The sequence below is a fragment of the Plectropomus leopardus genome, chromosome 18 (genome assembly GCF_008729295.1).
Source record: "Plectropomus leopardus isolate mb chromosome 18, YSFRI_Pleo_2.0, whole genome shotgun sequence".
Lineage (NCBI taxonomy): Eukaryota > Metazoa > Chordata > Actinopteri > Perciformes > Serranidae > Plectropomus > Plectropomus leopardus.
In genome coordinates this window covers 17148468-17173863 of record NC_056480.1, presented here as the reverse complement: position 1 = coordinate 17173863, position 25396 = coordinate 17148468, and the positions used below count along the sequence as shown (strand labels likewise).

The 25396-nt window shown below is 41.1% G+C and overlaps 1 protein-coding gene across 1 annotated transcript; it reads right to left on the bottom strand.

Annotated features, from left to right (window-relative positions):
• itgb8 (integrin, beta 8) lies at positions 1 to 23674 on the bottom strand. Its single transcript, XM_042506491.1, has 16 exons — positions 23094 to 23674; positions 21209 to 21294; positions 18680 to 18851; positions 17946 to 18052; positions 17126 to 17265; positions 16538 to 16703; positions 15015 to 15173; positions 11403 to 11498; positions 11204 to 11296; positions 9941 to 10081; positions 7138 to 7558; positions 6771 to 6993; positions 6566 to 6669; positions 4416 to 4532; positions 3476 to 3639; positions 1 to 1769 (listed from the first exon to the last, which is right to left on the bottom strand). Exons 1-16 carry the CDS (start codon positions 23185 to 23187, stop codon positions 1641 to 1643), a joined length of 2412 nt encoding a protein of 803 aa, XP_042362425.1. The 5' UTR covers positions 23188 to 23674; the 3' UTR covers positions 1 to 1640.
• Between the last annotated feature and the right edge of the window lie 1722 nt (positions 23675 to 25396).

The following is a 25396-nucleotide window of genomic DNA, read 5'->3' as shown; positions in this document are numbered from 1 at the left end:
TTCAAATAAAAAAAGTCTTGCACATTTTATTGTGATGAAAATATTCATGCTACACAACTAGTCACATTAATTGACAGCAAAACTACACAGAAAAGTGCTGTTGTTACTCTGGACTCATTGCCCGGTTAGATGAGATGATTATAACCTTATTGCTGAATTATTCTCATGGTTAGAGATAGAGACTGCTCTTCATGAACACAAACTACCTGCAACCCACGTACCCTTCTCATAAAATAGTACAATGAACATAAATAAAAAGGGAAAAAAATCACAATAAATAATAATTAGTGTTCCTGACTTACAGTAAAAGAGAGCAGCTATTGCTGTAAACAACATTGTGTTAAATAGAATTCAAAAAGAGGAACAGGATTGGGCAAAGTCTTACAAGATGCCATGCAACTGAAACTCTGGATCCTTAGGATAGTGCATGAGGGGTGTAATTCCACCTCCCACCTCAGTACCTTCAGAGCTGATTTGTGCCTCTGCCCACTCATCAGTAATGGCTTTGGGATGATCAGCAGATGCATGCAGACATAGTTCTGGTGCTCTTTCTGTTTCTGAGGCTACATGTGTTGGCGTTTATTAATGATGCCGTTGCCATTACTTGTCAGTATGTCGCTTTTTTAAATAGATTTTTCATTCCATAGTTATTCCAGTGTTGCGGATTTGTTACATTAGCTTCAAATGCACTTAATGCGTAGACTGATGCCCTCTAATGCCCAACATTTAGCAAACTAATCGATTCAAACCCACATCACAGCTCTCCTGCCCCCCAAATCCCACAGTTTTCAGTAGTATAATGCAAAAACAATTGTTTTAGTGCAAGTCTAACCAGATCATCAAAGACTGACAATCACATAAAACTATACTATCACTTATCATGATAGAAAAATGTCAGAAAGTAACACTAATTGCAGATAACGAAAACAAAATAAAACAACAAAGAAACTAAAAGACAGGGTATGCCAAAAACAACTGAAAATCTGATCAAATTGAGAAACAAAAAAGGCATACAGAGTCACTGGTGTGCTTCATGAATTATATCCCAAGGCAGAACAGCTGAGGTCTATAATGTGTTGACAGTTTTTTTGGAGAAAAAAATGGCGTACCTCAAGCTGGTCACAAGGGGGCAGACTAAGACAGGGAGAGAGTTCAGTTGGAGCAATGGAGTGCCACATAGTCACATTAACCTAAAACATGTAGTGTTTTTAATATGAAATCATAAATAGAAAGCCTAGGTAGAGCATAAATGCATCTACCTGCACCGATCTCTCTCTCTCTCTCTCACACACACACACGCACACTCACATAAGTTAGAGCAGTAATTGCTGCATGGCTAAAAAGTGAGGAATGATCACCCTTTACCTTGTAGAAGAAGCTGCTACAAAGGAAAAACAGGTGGGGAACATGTGCTCTTTGTTTCATCTTGACTTCCAGGATACTGGCCTCATTAGTCACACAGTCGATGAGAGTTTGGTCATATTTTCAAAATGTGATCCCATGGAGGTTTCATAGTTTAGTTATCATGATCAGAGTCTCCACATGCAGCTAGTTGTAGTTGTATGAAGGTTTAGAGGCAAGAAAAAGCCTTTAGTTGACTCTCCTTCTATATTGATATCCCTCTGACCTTTGACTTTTGCCTAGCACTGCCAGGCTTCACCGAGGGCCATCTTGGGAACCTGGATGTGCATCTCCACGGGCCGGTCAGGGGGCCGGTCCCTCCTGTAGGTAACTGTCTTCTCATTGCTTGTTGGGATGTATGACAGGTCCTGAAGGGTGACAGAAATATTCAGTCAGTAGCCGCCACACACACACACACACACACACACACACACACACACACACACACACACACACACACACACACACATGCATGCATCCATGGGTATACACAAACACACACAATCCATGTTACAGACCTACAACTTTTTTCACAGGCTGTGTTGTTGTCCATGTGACAAATAAATTGAATAAGTTGCTAAGTTTTGGAGATTTCGCTGGCAGAGATGTCTGCATTCTCTTGAATATAATGGAACTAGATGGCACTTGAGTTGAGGTGCTCAAACTGCCAAAAAAACGAATAAAAAAACATGAAGAACTCAACAGCAATGTCTCTTTCCAGAAACCATGACCCAGTTACTAAAGTTAACCCACAGACCTTGTTGTGAAAAGTTTAATTTTGGAGCAACTTCTCTTTTTACAGAACTACAGATTGTATCACCATGCAGAAGTAAGCATGCATCTACTGCAGGCTGACGTAGCACCACTGAGCAAGCTAATGTTACAGCTCTGCCGAGGAGGACGACATTAACCCTTTAAAACTCTGCAACATCACTTTTCTTGTGCTGCTTTTTGACACCTTTTTATAAGTATTTAACCATTTGAACCCTGAGGAAAATGGTACAATTTCTTTGAAAAACATGGGAAACAAGGCAATGAGTAACCTGGTTAAGAAATGATCTACAAATTGCAAGAAATTACTAGATTTAGGAAATTAATTTTTTAAAAAAAGCCAGAGGAAATATATGGGAAAGAAGAAGAAAAAGCTAGGGAAAATCTTTTACCTAGGGTTTTTAAAATTACGCTACAGAATTATTATACTATTTAAACCTCTTTTTACAAAGTCTTGGTTGACTAGTTTTTTTTTTGTTTGTTGTTTGTTGTGAAAATAAATATATAATTTTCAGGTAATTTTCTTGTACTTCTTACTAATTTATTGCCAATTTTGGGGTAATTTCTTGTTTTGTTTCTCATTGCCTTCTTCCCATGTTTGTGAAAGATAGCAAGCTAGTTTGCTGAGATTTCAAAGGGTTAATGTTTACATCTTGAAGTGTCACGAGCACAGGCCTCTTGTCCTTCCTTGTCACGTTAATATAATATATAATATTGGCAACTCCTTATAGGTAGATTTCATAAATATTCAACCTAAGAAGTGGACAGTAAGCATTTGTTATATCACAAAGTCTTTGAGGAAGTATGTGCAGATTTACAACACTTGTAAAACTCCCAGCTAATGTAAATATGACCTAGATTTCCCCCTGAGAGTCTGCAACATCAACTGGGAATTGTACTCATTGAAAGAATTCACACGGTCATTAGTGCCATTAGGATGATCTGTGTTCAATGATGGACAATAAATGAGGTGGTTCCAAATATTTTCACACCACTTTAGGCACACATATTTCCAGAAGGCCCCCTCGATTTAAATTTCCGTCTTCTCAGAGGTGCCATACATCATTATAAGGTCACAAATCTGGACACTGTAGATGGTGAACTGGGAGTTGAGAGGAAATGTAAAATACAGCTGTACCTCTAAAAGCAGACACAAATTTCCCATTCTTGATTTCAGCGGACAGTACACATGAACAAAAATATTGAGCAATAAGGGGTCCCTAATGCTTCTGAGCCCCCCGCCCCTTTTAAACCTTGCCGTGCTGACAGCCGCCTCAAACATAGATGACTTTTGAGAGCTAACCTTTCCAGTGCAGTGATAGCCTCTGTCCTCAGCAGTGCCCCCTGGTGTCAAGTCTCTCTTCTGTAGCAGCAGGCGGGACACAGCCACCACCACCAGCCCGCACAGCACCGTTAGAGCACACACACTCAGAAATGTTCCAACCAGCCGACTGCTGCTGGCACAGTCTGTGGACAAACACACATAAACTTTCATTGAGGAAAACTTGGACAGGGTGCCTTTCAATGTGATGAACAAAAAATTCACATACTGCCACATTCCACCTCTGAAATGTAGTGAAGAGGAAGTATAAAGTTTCATAAAATGGAAATACTCAATTGTACTTGAGAGAGTACTTTCCATACAAACACACACACACACAGCTTGGTCATTGGCAGCTGTGCCAGTGGTGCTGCACTGAATAATCAGCTGGCTGTGTATCTGCTGGAGAGCATGTGTGGATGACGGGTTCATCGCTCAAAACAAAGAGCCCAAAGAGTGCTCTGACATTTTGTAACATGGTTACCATGGAGACCTGGCTCATGCTTCACCCGGGAGGAGTGGGTGTGAGCCGGAAGAGAGTGTCCCGTAGGGTGGAGGGGTGGGGATGAGGGGATAGGGGGAGGTGGAGAGGGATGGGGGGGACGCACAATGAGCAGTGCTGTTCCAAAAATTGGGAAGGCGAGGTTGAACTGTAGCACTTGGATGTGCAATAATGTGTGTGTGTAACCCAGGGCATGTGTAGATTTGTGGGTTTTAAATTGTGTGTGTGTGTGTGTGTGTGTGTGTGTGAAAAGGTGAGATGGGAACTAAGGGGAAATATAAAACACAGCTGTAACACTGACAGCAAGCTTGCTGACTCAAATACACCAGGGTGCCGTAGTGTAGCAATAGTAGCAACGGAAGTGACCTCAAATGAAGACATGCATGTTTGTGCGTGTGTGTGCGTGTGTTGACATCATACCTGGTCTTGTGCTTATGTGCAACTGGGTCTGACCAGACTCTGAGCTTGTCTGAAAGCGATAGCGACAGCTGTCTTTGCTGATGTACATACACTGAATCCACTTTGCTCCTGCTTGGCCTGAAAATGGAGAGAGAGAGAGAGAAAGAGTTGAAATGAGATGTTATTCAGTCCAGACATGTTAAGCTCCAAGCCCTGGTGAAAATCCTTCAGGATTACTAAAAACAGAAAGATCAATGAGAGCAGCATTACAAGAGAGCTGCTGTGTTTTACAGCTCGTCAGTTTTCACTGTGAAGCTGCACCAATCAATATTTTATACCACTGTAACAATGGATCAAATTACATTGTGTAATGTTAAATTTATCACTCATAGTGACAAATCCACAAATTGTCTCCAACTGTCCAATGTCCTTTCAGCTCTACTGCACCTTTTTATCTCTTATAACTCCTTGTTTTGGTTTTCTTATACCACTTTCCCACCAAAATTAGTGCTTGCTTTGTTTTCAAACATGGGTAAACCTGCTAAAAACAGGCTATAGGCTGCTTTCCCATTGCCAGCAGAGCAGAGCTTGTGTACAGCTCTGCAGCAGACAAGTGGGTCTTTTGTGTGGCAGGGGGTTGTTTTGGTGTGTCCGTGCAGCGTCACAGACAGACCGGAGAACAGGCAAACAGTAGAAAGCAGTATGGACAGAGGTCTGTGAAAACTTTACAGTGGTTACTTCTCTTTATACATCTCATGCTTATTCAGTCTCACTTTTAAACTCGATGTAAACTTATCTGGATTGATGTTTAAGCGCTGCTTTGGAGGAAACAGACGTTAATTAGCAGTGGCATAGCATTGCATCTCGCCTGTTCAGAGGCTGAAATCCTTGGTGCTGTTCCCATCAATGGCGATCAGAGCTGGAGATGATACAAACCCGTTGACTACTGCAGAGTATTAAGCCAGATGTTAGCGGGTGTTTAGGGCACTGATTAACCCACTATAAACTACCTGACCAGCACCAAACAGCAGACAAATTTAGTCATTAGCTGGGAAAATAGTGAAGCATTTAAGTCAAATATGTCTTTCAGGTGTTGGTGGAGACCAGAAAAAGAGCTAAAAGGGGAGTGCCTTTTGGAGTTGCATTACTCAAGAAATAAAAAAATGCTAATGTTGTTATATGCTGTAAATCTGTAAATAGGCATGTTTGTTAAGTTGTTTGATTTAATAGCTTTAAAAGGTGTTTAAAAAAATTGTAAAGCCATTTTCCCACTAGACAAAAACCCCCACTAACACCCACTGACAAATGGTTTTTGTATTTGTTACATACTCCCCTTGTGTTGTGCATTGCATATGACTCTGACTATTGTGTGTGTGTGTGTGTACCTCTCAGGTGGAGTTGCTTAACTTGACTGAGGAGAACCTTCAGCAGCAGCAGCATGGTGATTATGATGAGTTTTCAGCCTTTGTTATATTTCTGTTTTTTGGTGGGACCGGTCCTGTTTTTTGCAACTTTGTTTCTGTTAGGTATAGTGGTATTAGTGTTTTAGGTTAATAGGAAGAGCCCAGATCCTAAGACCCCTTGTGGGTTGGTCTGGGTGTAAAATGAATGTTGATTTTTGTTGATCCTGACTCTCTAATTATTTTATACCCCTTAGTTAAGAGCCAGTCTGGGGATCCTAACAGTTTTAATAGGAAAATTTCCAATCGACATTCAGTCCAGAAACAAATGACTCTGCAGTAGTCAGGGGTGTTTCGACTACTGGCTACAGCTCTATGCTGCTGTCGACTGTTTACTAACCAGTTTTCTGGCCTGTCCGTGACGTTGAATGTGATACACCAGAAAATAAGAAACATAAACCTGGTTAGGTCCTTTGGACAATGGGAAAGGAGTATCAGCTATTTTTAGCTGTTTTTCTTTTCTTGCAGGTTTTTATAAAACCTGCATACACATGGTAATTTTGGTGGAAAAATGGTAAAAGTGCTGTGATCACAGCTTATTATAAGAGGCTGAATCTTTCTGACAAGTAGGAAGCCCAGCCATTAAATTCAAACCCATCATAGTCTATAATCTTATATAAAACCAACTTTCTTCAGATTCACAAAAAATGCAAATGGAGTAAAGCCCAAAATTGCACTCAGGGCAGATTATTTTTGCTAAATTGGCTGTACCTGATACGTCATCTGTGTAGCCCACCAGTGGGGCGCAGGTGTTGTTGCAGAGTCCCGCCTCTTTTTGTGTGAGACCATGAGACAGGTGGCAGCCTACACACTTCCTAAGAGAAAGAGAGAGAACAACAATGTCAGCATCAGCTATAAATAGCTCTATAAGAGCTCCCATCATGCTTTGTGAGAGCGAACAGAAACTGACAAGTACCAGTATGATTGGCAGGTGCTTTGGCAAGCAGGACATTGCTCACAGAAGTCTCCAGAGCTTCGGGGGTCGTCGCACACACACTTTCCACACACACATTTGCCCTGCCCGCTGCAAAGCAAGCCGTTGGCTGATTGGCAGGTTGCAGTGGAGATGGGACAAGCACAGCTATCACCTGTCCAGCCGTCCTCGCACACACACTCACCTGACACACACACACCACGCCCTGAGAGGGACAGAAACAGGAGGAGAGAGTGATTTAGAAGCAAACAAAAAATACGTGACTGTGTGTGTGTGTGTGTGTGTGTGTGTGTGTGTGTGTGATATCTCAAATTTTTTATGCATAATTTATGAAGAGTTCCCTTCTTACCCCCACACAGCTGTCCCCCTTCGTATGGGCAGGAAAAGTCATCTATCTCGCAGTATTTCCCGTATACTGTCCCCAGCCTGGTCTGGTCACACACACACCTCCCACACTCACACACTCCCCGACCACTGCAGTCCACATCGGACCCCTGCGCTCTGCAATTCCAGTTTGAATCTCCGTCTGAGTACTTCATTAGTCCGTGATTCAGCCTCTGCTCCTGACTGGAGCTGTCCTGTGTTCCTCTACATGGCAATTGGCTGTCATCACTGCAGCGCCTCGTTGGTCCACAACTGCAGCGGCACTTTGAGTGGATCCTAACGACTGTGGATTCGTTGTATCCCACAGGTCGAACCAGCACTGTTACATCTTCATCTTCACCGTCGTCGGGACAAGAGCGCATTCCAATGGTGATATTGAAGTACACCTGGGAATACAAACAAATTAATCATCACCACATTGGTCCAGAATGAAATATCTTAGCAACTATTGGACAGTTTGACATGGTTTCTGAGTCAGTGGTGAGAAAGGCAAGGCAGAGACTGTTTCACCTTAGATGCTTGAGAAAATTTTGGGTACCCCCTTAAATACTAAGGAATTTCTACTCCTACACCATATAGAGCATCCTGACGGGAACATCACTGCCTGGTATGGAAATGGCACACAAGAGGACTGCAAAGCCCTGCAAAGAGTGATTCGTTAAGCAGCGATGTTACAGTTGCAGCTCTACCCTCCCTAAAGAAAGTTTACACAATGTGCTGCAAACATAAAGCGAGGAGCATCATTAAGGATCCCAACCAACAACCTTTTCTCCCTTTTGAAGTTGAGAAGAAGGCAGCAGTTACACCAGACCAGCAATGAAAGGCTCAGCAAAAGCCTATACCCTCAGGCCACTAGGATCCTAAATGAGGACACTGCTGAAGATTAATGGTTCATTTATACTCTCTTTATGTTCAATAACAGATCGGTTCATTTCAGATTTTACCGTCACTTGTCCACATACTTCCATGCGTTCTTTATGTTGGCATAGATACATCCACAAGATGGCACTTGAGGGCAGAGTCAAATGTTTCTGACAACAGACATGGCAACAGCGCAGGAGGTCGTAATAATTTACCTTTAAACAAAAGCAGCTTTTAGATGGTAGTAGTCTTAAAGGCCATTGAATACTTGCAACATGTGGGCTGAGAATCTGTATGTTCCGCCATTTTTTTAAACGTCTTCGTAATGCCTTATGGTTGTGTCTCGCTTTAATTTCACTACATTGCCCCCACAATTTCTGGAGGCACTGCTCCATTTCATTCATATCGGTGAGCTTTCATGAAAGTCACACAAAAAAGGTGAAATTAATGGAGAGTACAGACAGAGGGATCCTTCCATGTCCATATATGTTTCTAACAGTGACCATAAATAAGCCATATTGCTTATTTCCATGCTTATGCCCCCTTTAGATAGGTTAATATTTAACAAATATTCGTGTAAGGCAAGGTTAAAAGATACACCAACAAAACTGATTAATGATTGACTAACAACCCTTTTTTTCTGTTGCGCTTGAGATCCTCCACAGTTCCACAGAAATGCAGCAGCGTGTAAAAAAATGTATTTTCTCCGTGACAATCTCGTAAATCTAAAAAGGAATACCATGAAATGAGCCATCTCTCATTGCATAATCATGGCAATCTCTGATAAGACTTAAATACTTCCAGGTCATTTATCCAACATTAGTAACCAAGAACTAGATTCTGCGATTGTTAATGTGAGTAATTATTCTGTTCATGTGGTTGGAAAATTGGGCATGCCAAAGCTTTGATTCTACAGCCAGACTTTGCACTTGATTTTTATCGTCTTTCTGGTAAATGTGGGTACTTTCCATAATTCATTTTAATCCACCCCTGGATTAAACTGCTGAACTTTAGTCTATCTGCACAATGGAGTAACTATAGAGCAGTCATTAAGGATCTTAGTGTTCGACAAAGTTAAGAGGCCCTAAAGGTTACAGAGGAGTCTCATCAGCAGTTTAGGGAGTGAACAGGAAGAACAAATGTACTGAAAATGTTATAATTAGTACCAAAAGGAGGGTTTCTTTGGTTGCTACAGTTGAACATTTTTTGGACAGCAGCCTCCTGTATAACATTATGACTGCGGCAGAGCTTCTCTGCAGTGGTGCAGACTTTTTTTTCTGTGAATAAATGGAACAGGTATGAGAGTCCAACGACCTATTTCTAAATATAAATGTCCTATTTGTGGGCATGAAGCCTCTCATACTGAGCAAGGTAAGGGTTTGGGGACGAATAGGTCATGGAATCACATGGAAATGTTTTCCTGTTAAACACAGCCTGTAATCCGCTCAACTCGGATTATGTGCCAAATCTTCAGCTCTCAGTGATGTGTGTGAGCGAGCATGTTTGTATATGTCAAAGTAATCCAATACATCCAATAAATGTTTTGTGACATCTGGAGCAGCTTAAATCAAAGATCTTCTGTGTAAATACAAGTAACATTTGGCTAAGTTTCTGCACAGTTTTAATCACATATGAGCTTTGATACTCTTGTGTACTGACAGTGCCAGACCTAGCAGATTTGGTGCCCTGGACCAATCCCTTAGTTGACTGCGACTGCTTCAAGTCGAGCTGTTATTTTTTGTTTTGCTAGTAAGTGTGCTGTGCAGTTTACTTGTGGGGAATTTTTTGGTCCCCAGACTTTGCTGCGGAGTGGGTGCTCTTGACTGTCACGCTACTCTTTGGTAGAGGCTCCATATTGTAAATGTATTGGAAGAATAAGGACTAAAGAGAAATGCTTGTGTGTTTACCGTCTGGTCTGGCTGCACCCCCGAGCAGCTCTGGTCCTTTGCTGTGGATCCATTGGGACAGAGAGGAGACACAGACACCCAGTACCTGCTGACTGCCTTGTCCTCCACTGACACTGATACTGCCACCTCTGACAATAACCTCTGGATGGAACGAGTGCGGAGAGAGAAAAAAGCAACATTAATTTCCCTCCCTGATATCAACAAATCCAAAGTATTTTGCTGGTTGCAAGAGAATGTGGGTTGCGATGAAAGAGAGTGGGGAGAACAGTGACAGTTTAAAAATTTAATGAATATAATCTGTGTGAGTGAAAAGTAATGAGGCGAGAGAGACAGAGACAGAGACAGAAAGGGAGATGTGTGATTAATTAAAGTTGTCACATGTCCCCCAAAAGCCCTCCTTTCTTTCTTTTTTGAAATACGGGGGGGGGTTTACGGGAACAAGGAGGTGGGGCCAAAAATAGCATCTTTGTATTCGGCCATGATTAGGACACATGGTTTCCGTGGGGATCTGATAGCTATTATAATGCCAGCTTCTGTTCGGGTTCGACTGCTTGTGTATGCGGGTGCATGTGCGTGTGTGTGTGTGTGTGTGTGTGTGTGTGTGTGTGTGTGTGTGTGTGTGTGTGTGTGTGTCTGCACGTATGCATGGCTGTGCACCCAGATCTGTGGATTCGGCAGATTCTCGAGGCAAACAATGGAACACTGTGCCTGAGGCAAGATTATAGCCTAGACTGCTGCCAACTGAACAAACCCCTAGTCTCTCTCTCTCTCTCTCTCACTCTCTCTCTCTCACACACACACACACACGCACACACACACAAACACACAAGGTCTTACCCCTCCTTAGCCTCCTGTTCTCATCCATGTTTTTCTGTTTCAGTAGGCCAGCAGTGACCAAAAACATCTCCAATGATCTCAAACTTCTGAATTTAGGTTTGCATTAAAAGTGTCATTTTCCTGCTCTCTGGGTGGTCAAATCTAATTCTCCTGGGTTTTTTCCTGCAAACTGGAATATGCTATTAGTCCTATGAGCTGACTTCATGTTGCCTCAGGAGATTGGTGGACTAATGCCTCAACACTTCTGAACTGATACTGCGTAGGCTCATGAATTCAGCTCCTGCTGTTCTCCTGCTGTGCAGCTGCTTTCCTCTCTCTGACCTTTCACTTTTTCCTATTCATCTCTTTGTTGTCTAAAAGATGAATAATACACCAAAAGAGGGGGGACAAACATGAGAGAAGTTACAGAGGAAGTAGGCTCTGTACCTTGTATGCATCCACCACCAGCTCAATTAGGTTTGGAGCCTGGAAGAGGCCTAACTTTCCCAGGAAAGAGCCAGGCAGCAAACGTACCAACTCCTAGAGAAGCAAAGGGTAAAGAAATCATGCTTTTAAGTTGACATCCCCTTTTAGAAGTTTTGTTTTCTTACTCATATATTGTGTGCATTTGTGTGGGGGAGATTACCTCGTACCACTGGTACTGCTGTTTTTCCACAGCAAAGATGGAGTAAATATGGTTTTCAAGCAGCTTATCAGACAACTGACCCACACTGGGATGATCCTGAAAAAGAGACAAACAACGGACTAAGTACAGAAAAGAAACAGTAATTTTTCTATAAACTTTAGAGTCTGGATGGTCCACAGTGCAACTGCATCCCATGTAGTGTACACAGTCCCTACAAGTGTGAAACACAATATGAAGCTTTCACCAATATAACCACAGGCTATATTTAAATGAGGTTACAGAGATAATGTATTATTATTATTTATTTATGTATTATTTTATTTAATTGTATTACCTTTTTAGGTCAATTCTTGTTTTTTTTTTTAAACTTTTATTTTTGTGCTAATTTCAGGTGATTTTCTTGTAAATGTTTACTAATTTCTTGCTAATTTTGGGGTAATTTCTCGTAAAGTTAATGCCAATGCCATTGTTCCCATGTTTCAAAAAATCAAATCAAATCAAGCCAATTTGCTCAGATTTCAAAGAGTTATAAACTAAACAGTATTAAATGACATTGTAAGCGCAGCTTGGGTCAAACTACGTTTTAAAAAAATACGGATTTTTCCTTTATTTTAAGATTCTTCATCTGATTGGCTAATGAAGCTGCATGTTAGAAAAAGAAGGTGAGAGGGCGGGGAGAAAGTCGTGCGCAAACAAAAAACAAGAAAACACGGGAAGAGGCAGCAGGAGGAGACGCATGTCGGGAAGAGAGAAGAAGACGCGGAGCAGGATAAATACAAAGAAACACTGGATATTTTTGGTGGACGTTTGCGCAAACAAACGGAGCCTGCAACTGTTAACAACACTGCACATTTGTTACTTAATTTCAGTGTATCAAATCAGAAGTTGTGTGCGAGTGCGCCGGTTCAGAGCTAAAGCTAACGCCGTGAGTCGCAGGACGAGAGGATGGTACTTCTGACCGGAGAGGACTGTTTGTTTTTGGGCTTCCGGGGCAACGATTCACCGCCACGACTGTTTCTCCTGGACTGACGCCGAACTGTGAGTTAAACTTCGTGTTTTCAATTTAATGTGTTTTATGTCGCTGCTGAGGGAAATTGTTTTATCAATCACATCGCGCTGAGTGACTTTCAGGCCTGCAAACAGGGGCGTAAACATAGAGAGTGCAGGTAGGAGGATTTGTGATTACACTGGTGCCCGCACGGGGGGGGGGCATAATGGCCATAATGAGTAATTCACATTGCCACCTAAAATTTACAGTTTTGATAAAAGAGGAACTCATGTTGAACTAAAGGTGGTGCCATTTGCTTTTTATGCCCTTGACATCGTAAACTCATGTCCTTCATTGGTTTTTTTTGGGGTTTTTTGTCAAGTAGCAGTCTGTGATAAAATGATATGCTTATTCTATATAAACTACAAAAGCTGGAAATGAAAAAAATGAAAGTATCTATTCAATTAAATTAATAATTTCTTATTTTACTTGGTATTTTTGTTCACGCAAAGACGATTGCTTGGTTGAAGTCCTATGTAAGTTGATGCTGTCCATTGTGAAGTCTCATGATCATGTGACAAAATGATACGAGACACGGCTGTTACTTGAGGTGCAAAATCTGGCACCAGGGCCCATCATAACAGTGTGCACCGGGCCCTGTTGTAACTATACTATCGCACTGCTTGCAACTTTTTCAACATTTTGCCTGGGTGTAAGTGTGTGTTTTTGTGTGTATGAAACCATAGTTGGTTTTAGTTTTTTATTTTCTGAGTCTGCTATAGAGAAATACAGATTTTGCATGAGAAATGTGTGATTTTTTGGTGATATTTTGGTAAAAGTAGTTCAAAGTAGTTAAATTATTGACATACTAATTTTTGTGCAGGTAATTGTGTTGATTATTATTTCAAAAGTGCATATTTGTCATTTTAAAGGGTCTATTTTGTGTTGCGATTTTGTTTGTTTTTCCTTTTATATATGAATATTAGCAAATTAAGCAGATGACCATGATGAACAGTGGTCAACCATTGCCAAGTTCAGAGGTCAAAATGAAAGAAAAAAGACATAGAGATGAAGATGTAATCATTTCCAAAATTCAATATGTTATATAACAAAATATTCTGCTTCATTCCATATTTGGTGGTGTTTAGCCTTTCAAAAACAATGTTTTCTCTGCGGTCACAATCACATACTATATAATTATTGTAGCGACGTCCATATTTCCCATCATACCTAGATCTGGACTGAGTAGTTTTTTAGTTTGTAATTCAGTTTGCTATTTTATGTTTCAAAACGCAAATCTCACTTTCTGTAAGTGTTTATAATGTGCATGTTCAGAACATGGTGGTTATTGCTGGTCATTGTCATCTTTGTGTCAGTTTATAGTTGACCACATTAGTAAGTTAGCTGTTACTTTTATACTTTCAGCTGTTTGAATTATGTTGGTTTATTGATCTTTGGCATTGTGTAGTTAGTGTCCTCTAATTCTGCTCTGAAAGGCTTCTTGTCCTCTGCCTCATCAACACGAACATGAATGTAAATGATCTGAAAGAACAGTGGTTCATAACTGGTGGAGTATTATTATTAGTGATGAGGAAGGTTTGCTGTCATGCTGGTTTGAGCCTCTAAATGTCTTGTTGACCAATCGGATAGCTTGGTCGGAACTTCTTGTTGTAATTTATCATTTTTACAGTCCAAACACCATAACACAGACAGTACGCTGTTTTTTCCCTTAAGTCCAAAGAGTTGTGTGGAGCCAGTTATTTGAAATACAGTAGTATGCAGTAATATGCAGTAGTCAGTGTGCATATATACTGCTAAGTATAAATGTTTCTTTCTATAGGAGGAGGGTAATATACTTTTCACCCTAAACAGGTAAACCTCCATGGTAGATTTCTTAGGAAATGGAACCCAAACACTCCATCATCCCAGTGTTAAATTATTACAGCAAGGGTTTCTTAATTTTTTAAATGGGGACCAGATAAGATCATGTGAAAACACGTGGAGACCAGCAGCTTCTTGCATTAAATGGGTTATTAAAAAAAATCAAAAAAATCACCAATGAGACAAAACACAAGTGTTTCATTTTTCTGAGAATGTATTCAACTTTCTTCCACTCCTGAAAGTGGTGATCCTCGCTGGTGACTTAACACTTTTTTGTTGTGGCCATGTCTGCTACCTAGCAGGAAATGTCTGCATTAGATAACTGATCCATTTGATTTTTTACCATTGGTTTATGAAATCCTATGTAGTTCCTACGTGATGCATGTCTAAAAATGGTATGATTGAGTTCTGATACTGTGAGATGAAGGGAAAAAATGCATGTGATCTTTAACGATTAATCAATATTGTGTGTTGGGCCATATATAGTATATTATTAAAATATTATATAAAAAATTGGTCTGCAGGCCACTTTTGGCCCCGGGGTCAGACCTTGGACGTGGCTGAGTGATAGCATATTATGCATAATAAAGAGTGTCAGGGTGCTACACTCATTTCCCCTGCAGCTCATGTTGTAATTTACACAGTCCATATTAAGACCATATGAGCTTTAAGATGCATTAAACACCCAGTTAAAAAAATTCAGCTCTGTAAGTCCAACTTGCAAGCAAGTCTCCTTTTCTTACCATCCTTGTGCTCCCCGTGTAGACATTGTTTTCCAGGTGACACAGGCCGTCATGTGGTGTCACAATTCCTGCCAGCCGACTGTCTAGGGCAAGATGAGACGGCTGGTCGGTCATAAGGAGCAGCAGACGCTTGGCCTCTGCTCGCCAACCCACTGATCTCTAAAAGACAGACGGAAGAAAATCAAGACATTGTGTAATGTGTCTTTCTGGGGGGAAGTTTTATAGATTCCCTCATTTTTATCCCCACTAGTCAATTCCTTTTACACAGAGTGATGTGGAAAATCTGTGCATGCTTTAGATTGTTTTACGCATGTGGTAAGAAACTGCAAATTCAAACATTTTACTCATCTGACCTACATTAGCTCCCATGGTGATCATCTCCCTCTGTTATGCGCAATTAAAGAAAACGCAGCAGAAATTCCGCCACCAGTCACTCCCCCACCCCCTTTATGTCTGTGACTTGTCATAGACAGTGTGAGAAAAAATGGGTTTATGTTAGTGTGTGTGTGCACACGTGTGTATTTAAGGAAACCCAGTGAGTTTATAAGTAGGTCTGACATAATGGAGAGTCTATTTCTAGAGTGATGACCACCGTGGTGTTCTCCTGCGGGCTGGTTACTCAGGGGCCCCCTGTGTGTTGTGACTCACTGCCCTCCTGCAGCCATAGTATAAGCAGCTCTGTGTGTGTGTCTGCCATACCCCAGCACTGGTGTCATTACTTAGTGGGATTCTAGTGGTGATATCCAATGCTGAGTCAGAGTGCCACCATTCTCCCAGAATAAGTGCCTCTTTCATCCGCATGCAGACTTACTACCAAATTTGGGGTTATGCCTCATTTTTCTGAACATATTCAAAACATATAAGAAAAATGAAAATGACCCGCCCTTAAAAAAATCTCTTGCTGACTCCTAGGGTGGCCCCCTGATAGTCAGTGATTTAAATCATTAGTGTGAGACCCCTCAGTTGACTGAGATTGCTTCAAGTCGAACAGTGTTTTTTTGTATTTTTTTTGTTATTTAGTGTGCTGTGTAGTGTGCTTCTGGCAACGTTTTGGTCCCCGGACTCAGCTGCGGAGTTTGTGCTCTTGACTTTCACGCTACTCTTCGGTTCAGCCTGCAGCTTACATGATGCAGTGGCACAGAGGAAGAGACTCTTTGCACTTTAAGGCTCTGAGATAACATTATCTTCTCTCTTCTGCATAGAAGTGGTGACTTAACATCTCACAGCAACTTAATATGACGCAGTCATATTAAACAATGCTGCACATTTGCGTCCCGGTGTTAGCGATGTTATCTTGGTCGCTATATTATGTGAAAGCAGCTGTCACACTAAACAACCCGGGGAGCCCATTCAAACTTTTAAACTTTGAATGGAAAACAAAATGAATTGTCAAATATTCGTATTTAAGGGCCGAATCCAATTCAAGTCATGCAATTCTGATTTGGGTGCAGCCTTTCTGACTCCCTTTCTCTTTGTGGCACACACAAGTAGCTCCTGTGAGTCCGACTTTCCAGCATACACACCTGGCATACAGCAGCTTGCAACATAGCATCCAGTCCTCCCTCAGGTGTGTCCATGTTTCCGGAGATGCGCTGGCGTTTGATTACACGCGTGAACTCACTCATATTTCCAGTCATACTGAGGACGTGGTGGAAGCCGTGGGCAGGACGACAGCGGATCTCATAATCACTAGTAAGAGACAGATGTGATCCAGACAGTTTTTTTTTTAAAATAGCAACATTTGAAGATGCAGATCTCAGGAAAAATTTATGTCAAAAGCCTGTCAGTTGTTTCCGTCTCCCAGCACAGCTCATCATCACAACAATGTTGCCCCACAACAACTGACTAATCTCTCTCTGAGTCACAGAATTATGAGAAACTAATGGGAGAAGCTTGCTTGGATGTATTTTTAAATACTTCTTGTCTCATTAAAAGCACAAAAAGTTAGTGTATATATAATATAACAAAGCAAACTTTTAAGGTTTTTAAAATATATTTTCTTCATAGCGAGAGAAAAAAAAACAAACATAAAACCAGCTCTATAGAGAGAATTACTCCCATTTTTTTTAATCCAGTGGTCAATAGTCCAACCAATAAATTGTGAGTCTTACCTGCAGGGGTTGTTGATCTTTGAGGGATGGACATTGATATAAGGGGAGACAGGTTTGTCCACAAACGAGCCGAAACCCAGCCAAAGGTCCGAGGAGTGCTCCGTCATACGAAGAGACAGCGCCACGCCCACTGTCTTTAGCTGGACCACAGAAAACAGGCAGGGGGAGGTAGAAGCAGAATGGGAAACCAGGGGGAGGATAAAGGACATGAGAGGGAGAAGTAGGAAAGGATGAAGAGGTAGAGGGTGAGACAGAATGGATAAAGCCAAGAGTAGGAAACACGTTTCAGTTGTTTCAAAGGGGCTGCTAATTTAAGTAAATTAGTTTGAGCTCATGTAGTTTAACAGTTCATTCAACAGTTCATTGCATGCCAAATATAAAGACAATAGCCCCAGTGATGTAACGTTTATCTGAGTTTTTAAGTCTTGCAGAGGACGAGATCATATAGTAGGGACGGCAGATGCTTGCTATCGCCATTATTATTATGCTGTTGTTATTGTTTATAAAGAGGTGCCTGACACCTATGTTATATGTCACATTGTAGGCCAATGCTGTTGCGTTAAATGTCACACCTGTCATGCTAGTTTTATTTCCGGGATGCCGGCATGCTATCCATAATAGCACATTAGAGTGGCCTTATCCCACTATTGTTGAGTTCTGTGTAAAAATGCAAAGGGGGAGCAAAGAAAGTACTTTATTGTGGCTCTGTAGCATGCTCTCTGTGTAAAAGGGGCTTTAGATATGCTCTAAATGTCATATTCAGCTCCTTCAAGACTGTAAAGGAAATGCTTCAGCCCTGACAAACACCATGAGTACCTACATGATCAAGGTTTTCCTGCATAGATGCTGACACATCAACCAGATAGTACAAATCCACAGGATAACGCTCCAGCTGCTTCACGGCCACCACGACGCTGGCCTCTGAGCCTATGACATACACACAAATCAAATCATCAAATCAAATCTTTATTCATAAACCACATTTTTTTTACAGTAAACTAAAACTAAACTGTGAAATAAACATTCCAGTTAACAGAAATAAAAATAAAAGATAGACTTAAAAAATTAAAACTAACAAACTATATTATGTACTGTTACGTACATACGTATTGTTTTTAGTTTAAGTCTTTGTCAAATTGGTCAAATTTGTCAACACAACAAGCATGAGAAGGAACAGGTGGTTAATGTTAGTTGTGACCAGGATGTCGACATGACTGTGAGTCAACTGCCTTCATAAAGTGTTGTGTTTGTATTGTAATACCTACTCTGAACTTTATTAGTCTTGCCCCTGACAAAGACCCTCAAATACAAACAATCTTAAGAAAAAACTCCCGAAAAGTAATACTGAAACTTATAAACATAAGTTAACAATTTTTAACAGTGAAAAACAAACTGAAACAAAAACAAACAAAGCAAACAAAAATTAAAACTAATGAAACCTCCAGATCTATAATAGCTCTGCTTTAAACTTTACCTTAGCGGCTATTAAGACAAGAAGAAAACTTAAAGAGACTTACAGATGCATTTTAGGCGCTAATACAGATGTGCCTGTACCTGGTCTGAGGGTGACACTGATGTCTCGTGGGGACACTTGTGTGCTGCTGACAGTGGTGTTGACCTCCACCTTGATCTCTGCTTGCTCCATGAACTCCGGTCCACAGCCTCTCCTGAGCAGCTTCACTGGCAGGTCGCAGCGCTGGTTTGGCCCCGCCCCATCCAGAAAGTCCTAGAGGTCGCACAAGGTTAACAGTGGAAATGGTTACTTTTGAAAACCCATTTCTTCCTTCGAATCTCCTTTTAATTTTATTTGCAGTGTTTTATAACAAAATGTAGAAAATGAAACAAAGATTTAAATAAGACACAGGAGAAAAAGCTTCCAGACAGTTGTAAAGATAATACAACTAAGCCGTCTTTTAAGATTTTATCATGATAATCGCATTTCAGGAAAGGGAACAAGTGACACAAACAAGTAGGTCAGGTTGAATACCACATTATCTTCTGTGAACCCACAGGCAAGGCACTCTACTGCTGCCAAATATATGACACTCATGAATATACAGACTACTCTGTCATGTCCATGCTGTATGTTGGGTTATTGCTGCTGTAACTGACGTAGAAGACTTCCTCTTATATCGTTGTCCGCTACGCCCATTCACAAATGTAGTAGTGCACACACGAACACTCAAGACTAATGGTCTTTCACCCTCTGAATTTACCGATCTTTCTAAAAAGATCAGTGTATTAACCCTTTGAAACCTGGATAGACATCACTTTTCTTGAGCTGCTTTCACACATATTTAAACCCTTTAACTGAGTGCATTGGTGTGATTTCTTTTTAAAAAAAAAACAAAAAAAAAACATGGGAAAAAGGCAATGAGCAACTTGGAAAGAAACATTCCAGAAATTGCAAGAAATTAACAGATTTATAAAAATAATTGAAAAAGATAGGGAAATGTCTAGGAAAAATGGGGGGGGGGGGGGGGGTATTCTTAATTTGTCATATTTACGTATTTTAAACTACTTTTCGGGTAATTTCTTGTACTTTTTACTAATTTCTTGCTAATTTCTGGGACATTTCTTCTTTCGTTACTCATTTCCTTCTTCCCGTGTTTTTGAAAGAATTCAAGCCTATTTGCGCAGTTACACCTTTAAACACGTTGCTTTAGCTGCCCACATTGAAACCGGTTTCCAAATTATTCACATTAGTTTCATTTCTGCCATTTTCATGACGTTTGTATTGATCTGTGATTTAGTTACACTTTCATCAGAGCCATTGCTGTGTTATTATGTGACTCTGAAGTTACTCATCAGTTTAGTGTATCAGGAAGAAGTCTCTGTGTTTACTCAACCATGTCCAGATCTAATCTCTCCGTATCTGATTACACAGGAAAAGAGTGAAATAAAAGCAGCAGTTCTGATGGAATAGGATCCATTTTTGCTTTTTTCCTGTTTAGGAAATGATTTAATTGAGTGAATCTTGCTGTGACTAACCTCTCTGCTGCTTAATGGCTACTTGGTTCAGTAATACAGCACAACAATGTCATGCATTGAAGCTTTGGCGTGGATTAGTGACCTTTGGTACTTGCGTCTGTGAGAACTTTGCTTATAATCACAGTGACAAGCAGTGGAAACACAACTAGACCATTAAGTGTGTGTATTTATTGCATGACATGGGTCTGATAGGTATGAGAGTGATCACGCAGGTAGGGAATTATACAGCACAATTACTTGAGACTTCTTTTTACATAGGAATAATACAAGGGGAAAGCAGAAAGAAGTGTTCAGTAAAAGCTGAAACTGCAGCTTTATACGTGACCATACAACTTGAAAGCTCGACTGAATTAAATTATGGCTGTCACCGCGGCTATAATTTATCCTGTACTGACTCTGAATACCAGAAAGTTTCACAGCGACTTCCCCGGACTTTCCTTGCAGAATTTGCCCCTTTCGCCTGACACTGAGAGTCAAAATATGAGCATGCATGTTTACAAAGGCAGCTTACTTTTCAGTGCTTGTGAAAGCATGGCTCTCTGTGACGTTGTGTGTGTGTGTAGGAGCTTAGTTGGTGTTTAAACACTTTCACACACCAGTGAGCCCGGCCCTACTTAATGATGTCAGTTAAGGTTCCCAGGATGGGAAAGCACCTGAAGTCTGTAAACATACACATGTTGTCAGTGTGGTCTAGACGGTGAGGTTTGTGTGTTGAGACTGGTGTGGCTCTTTGAGGCTTTAAAGTCTCTCAAGGCTGATTCGGGGTGGGCTCTTTACGAGACAGACTGACACCCAAAGCAGATACAGACAAACACACAGGCGGATGCACACTTTGAGACCCATGCAGTGATATGTGTGAGCGACTAGACTAAACACATGAATAGAAAGTGGCTCCGTCCCTGAGAAAACATGCAAGGAGACATTCACGCACACGCGCTCATACAGGCCATAGGGCAGGCCACAAAGCCCGAACACACACATTATATTCGCATTTGCGGATAGCATCAAAGCTTTGGTGTGTGTCATCTGAGGAATGCTGCTCGCTCTCTCTTTTTCCTCCCTCAAACACTCACTTTTTATGCACATTCCTACCTCCTTGAAGCACCAGGCGCACTGTGGTCCACGTCTGAGACACTCTGTACAAGAAGCGACACTAGGAGACCAACACACACTGTCACCTGCAAAGAGAGAGAGCGATGGGGGGAAAGGAGACAGAAATGGGATGCAAAGAGAAGAGTCTGTGATTAGCATATGAAAGAATGTGTGTGTCAACACTCATTAGCCATGCAGCCGAGCCCCTGTGGATATTTAGAGATCTCATACACACTTTTGATGATGGAAGCACCACTTAGCATCTCATATAAGGCTATTCAGCGCGCATCAGCCAGCCGTGTAGTGGGAAAACGGCTGGGAGTGTGGGAACAGGTGCTTGAGTCGTTGGAGTGGTGCAGTGGATCATTTCCCACACTCACACAGAAACACACACAGGACTAACTATCATGAGTCAATCTGTAAATGCTACATGTGCGCAAGTAATGGAGTGACATGGTGACAAATCGCATATGCAAGATACTTTTGTGCAACATTAGCAGAAAAGCCACAGCATGACGTAGACACTGAGGATTTTACAGGGTGACAAAATTAACCTCGAGCTCACTGTATCGGCATTAATGATTCATTGAAGTGATGTATCTGTTGTAATTTTCCAGAGCATTTTTGGTGAGCTACAGGGTTGGAATGTAGGACAGGGAAAATGCTGCAGGTCCTAGCATGATTAACAAGCAGCTCTGACACAATTAGCACTCCTGGCCTCTGGCAAACCTCAGAATAGGTGAATCGTTTAACTTCTAATTATAACTGATCAATACGGGCTGAAACAAGAGGTAGATGTGGTATAAGGTATTCCAGTGGGTCGCCTGGTTGTGGGTTTCCGGCAGGAATAGTTTGTTACCTTTGAAGTGTGGAACTCCATGGTACAGGCACCTTTCACAAGCTATTTAACCCTTTGAAAATGATTTGATGTCTTTTAAAACATGGAGAAAAATGCAGTAAACAACTTGTAAAGAAATATCCCAAAAACTGCAGGAAATTAGTAAAAGGTGACAAGAAAATGACCTGAAAAAAAGTTTTTTAAAAAGGGCAAAAACTTTAAAAAGGGAAAAAAAAATGTCCAGAACGCACATTTTAATATTATTGTAATTATATATTTCAAATTATATTACAGGAAAAAAATTGTATACATGTTTTTTTTCCCTCAAATTTCAGCCCTTTTATGGATAATTTTCTTGTTTTTTTGTTTTGGTTTTTTTGGCTTATTTTCAGGGAATTTTCTTGGAATTAAAAAAAAAATTCTTCATGCTGATGTTTGGGTAATGCCCTGTAGGGATTGACCGATATTGGTCTTTCAGGGATGATACAGATTAATAAAAACAAAACTTTGTTTTAACGCCTTTGTTTTAAAATGGCAAGTTTTCAGCAACTTATTTTTATAAAGTCAAGTGACAGCTTGAATAAAAAATGAATAAATACAAATAGCTCCTGGGGTTTTATAAAGTGAAGGTTCCTCCAATTCTGACACTTCTTTGCACTTTTTAATTAAGTTTTTTTTTTTTTGGTGATCATTAGAATAAAATGCTGATACACATATTCAGCAAAATGCCAATTATCGACCTGATAATTGGCCAGGCGAATAATCTGTCGAGTAATGTCTTGTTTAGTTGCCCATTGCTTACTCACCATGTTTTTGAAAGACTGCTTGGTTTACATGTTCCTAAAACTTGCCATAATGACAGTGAAGACATAAAAAAAAACGTCTTTGGGGGAGAAAGATCAAACGGGGGGTCTTTAAATGAAACATTTGGAGAAGCATCGACCCCCTGCAGAGAGCACAGTTGTTGCGCAGTGATGTCCTGACATTGATACATGATGTCTGCTAATTGCTGGATGATGTAATTGGCCCTAATGAGCCTCCACTCACCAGCGCTGGAGGCTCCTGCGCAGACAGCGACCACCGAGCAGCAGAGCACGAGACACAGAGGGACGCTGCCGTATACGCGGAGCCAGGAAGTCATATTATCCTATCCACACCGGGAGGGCGACCTGAGCGAAGCAGCGAGGGGAGGGAGGCGCAGGAGCTGGAACAGCTTACTGGAGATGAACCGGGCGAGACCGGGCACCGTGCGTCCGCCGCCGCACCAACAATAGCCGGGAGTGCCGGACCGAGACGCGGGGCATTGTCGTTCACCCGATACTAATCCCGGAGAGGTATTCACATCCCCCGGGTTAAATCAGCTTACAAGCGCGCTCCCCCGTGGACCACGAGAGGAGGTGAAGTAATAATCGGTGGAGTGCGGCGACAGCGGCTGCGGCGCGAGTCCCTCCATCCAGCCGCAGGTGTGCACGACGTGTCCCCGCGTGCTTTTACTGTGGACCTCACAGCAGCTGATCGTGAAGTCTCATCCCGGGACAGAGCGGAGTTACACACACGAGCGCAGCGTTCAGCCGGCGCGCACCAACATGGTAACTGAACATCCCACGCGAGAGCCAAGAGAGTGACCGTGTTTTAACCGCTGTGCTGAAGGCAGGCGGTGCCATGGCAACGACGCTCCGTCCGCGAGGTATCAGAGAGAGAGAGAGAGAGAGAGAGGGAGGGGAGGAGGGAAGGAGGGAGGAGAGAGTCAAATAAGGAGAGAGAGAGGCAGAGACATGAAGTGCTTATTACAAGGAGTTGTGGTCAGTGGTGGAATGTTACCAAGTACAATTACTCAATTACTGTACTTATGCACAAATTTGAGGTACCTGTAGCCCACTTTACTGGAGTATTTTCTTTTCATGCAACTTTTACCCCACTACATTTCAGAAGAACATATTGTATTTTTTACTTCACTACATTTAACTTAAAACTTTAGTTACATTATAAATTAAGATATTTGAATAAAAACAAACAGAAGAGTTTTAAAAATATGCTGTTTTCTAATAAATTACAATACGAAACAGTTTATGCAAGTACAGCTGCAACAATTAGTTGATTAATCTGTCTGTTGACAGAAAATTCATTGCCACTGTTTTGATAAACAAAGTTTTTTCTTTAAAAAAAAATGTTATTTTGAGGTTGTTTTAGGTGTTTTTTTTATAATTATTTTTTTTCTTTTGTGTTTTTCTTTTCTTGTTTCTTATTTTTGTTTTTTTTTTTTAAATTTTTTTAAAATAATATTTATTTAGTTTATTTTTTTTTTTAAGTTTGATTTTGGTGTTTTTTTCCACATTTTTTAAAATTGATTTTAATTTTTGTTTTTTTCTTTTTAATAATTATGAGGTTTTAGGTGGTTTTTGTTTTATAATTTTGAAGATTTTTGGGGTGTTATTTGTCTGATTCTAAGGTTTTGGCATATTTTGTTTGTTTTTTTTAAAGATTTTTCTGCCTTGGGCTGTTTAATTTTTAATACTTTATTGATATTAAGGTATATTTTCTTGATTATAATGACTTACTCGTATTTAAGAAACATTTTCAATGCTGGACATCCATTTGGAACAGAGTATTTTCACCGTGTGGTATTAGAACTTGAGTAATATATCTGAATACTTAAGTAAAATACCTGAATACTCGTGGTAGGGTGCATTCCAAGTCAATCGAGGCCTTGAATTGAACACTGATGTTTATATTGCTTCTTCAGGGAGCCATTTAACACTGGGGGCTCCTGTGTGTGTGTGTGTGTGTGTGTGTGTGTGTGTGTGTGTGTGTGTGTGTGTGTGTGTGTGTTTGGGGGATGGCTGGACAGATGATGGGGTAAAGGAGTTGGGAGTGAGGAGGTGGGGGTCAATAAAACCAGAGCTCTTGCAGAGGGGTTCACAAGCTGGTGCTAAGGAGGAGGAGGAGGAGGCGGAGGGGGGGTTAAGTCCATTGTGCACAGATTCCAATGACATGGAGTAACCTCGCCTCGCCGGCTGCTCTGCTGAGCAGGAGCCAAAACCTTACTAAACAACTCAACATTTTAAGCTGGAGGAAAACACAGCCGTGGAAGGACAAAAGACACAATGGTCTACCATCTTTGGCATGATCCTGCGCTTGTCTCCAGTAGACGTCTGCAAGATAAAGTGGACATGTTTTGCTTGGCGCACAGCCTAAACTGTGATTGTGAGCATGCCAAGCAATGCACAGCATGAAGCTCACCCAGCACACAAGTCCCTTATCTACTCTGTTTGACCCCATCTGTCGCTCAGGAGCCGGGGCCGCGCCAGCCTCTCCTTTCATTCATTCACATTATTTGTCAAATGGGAATT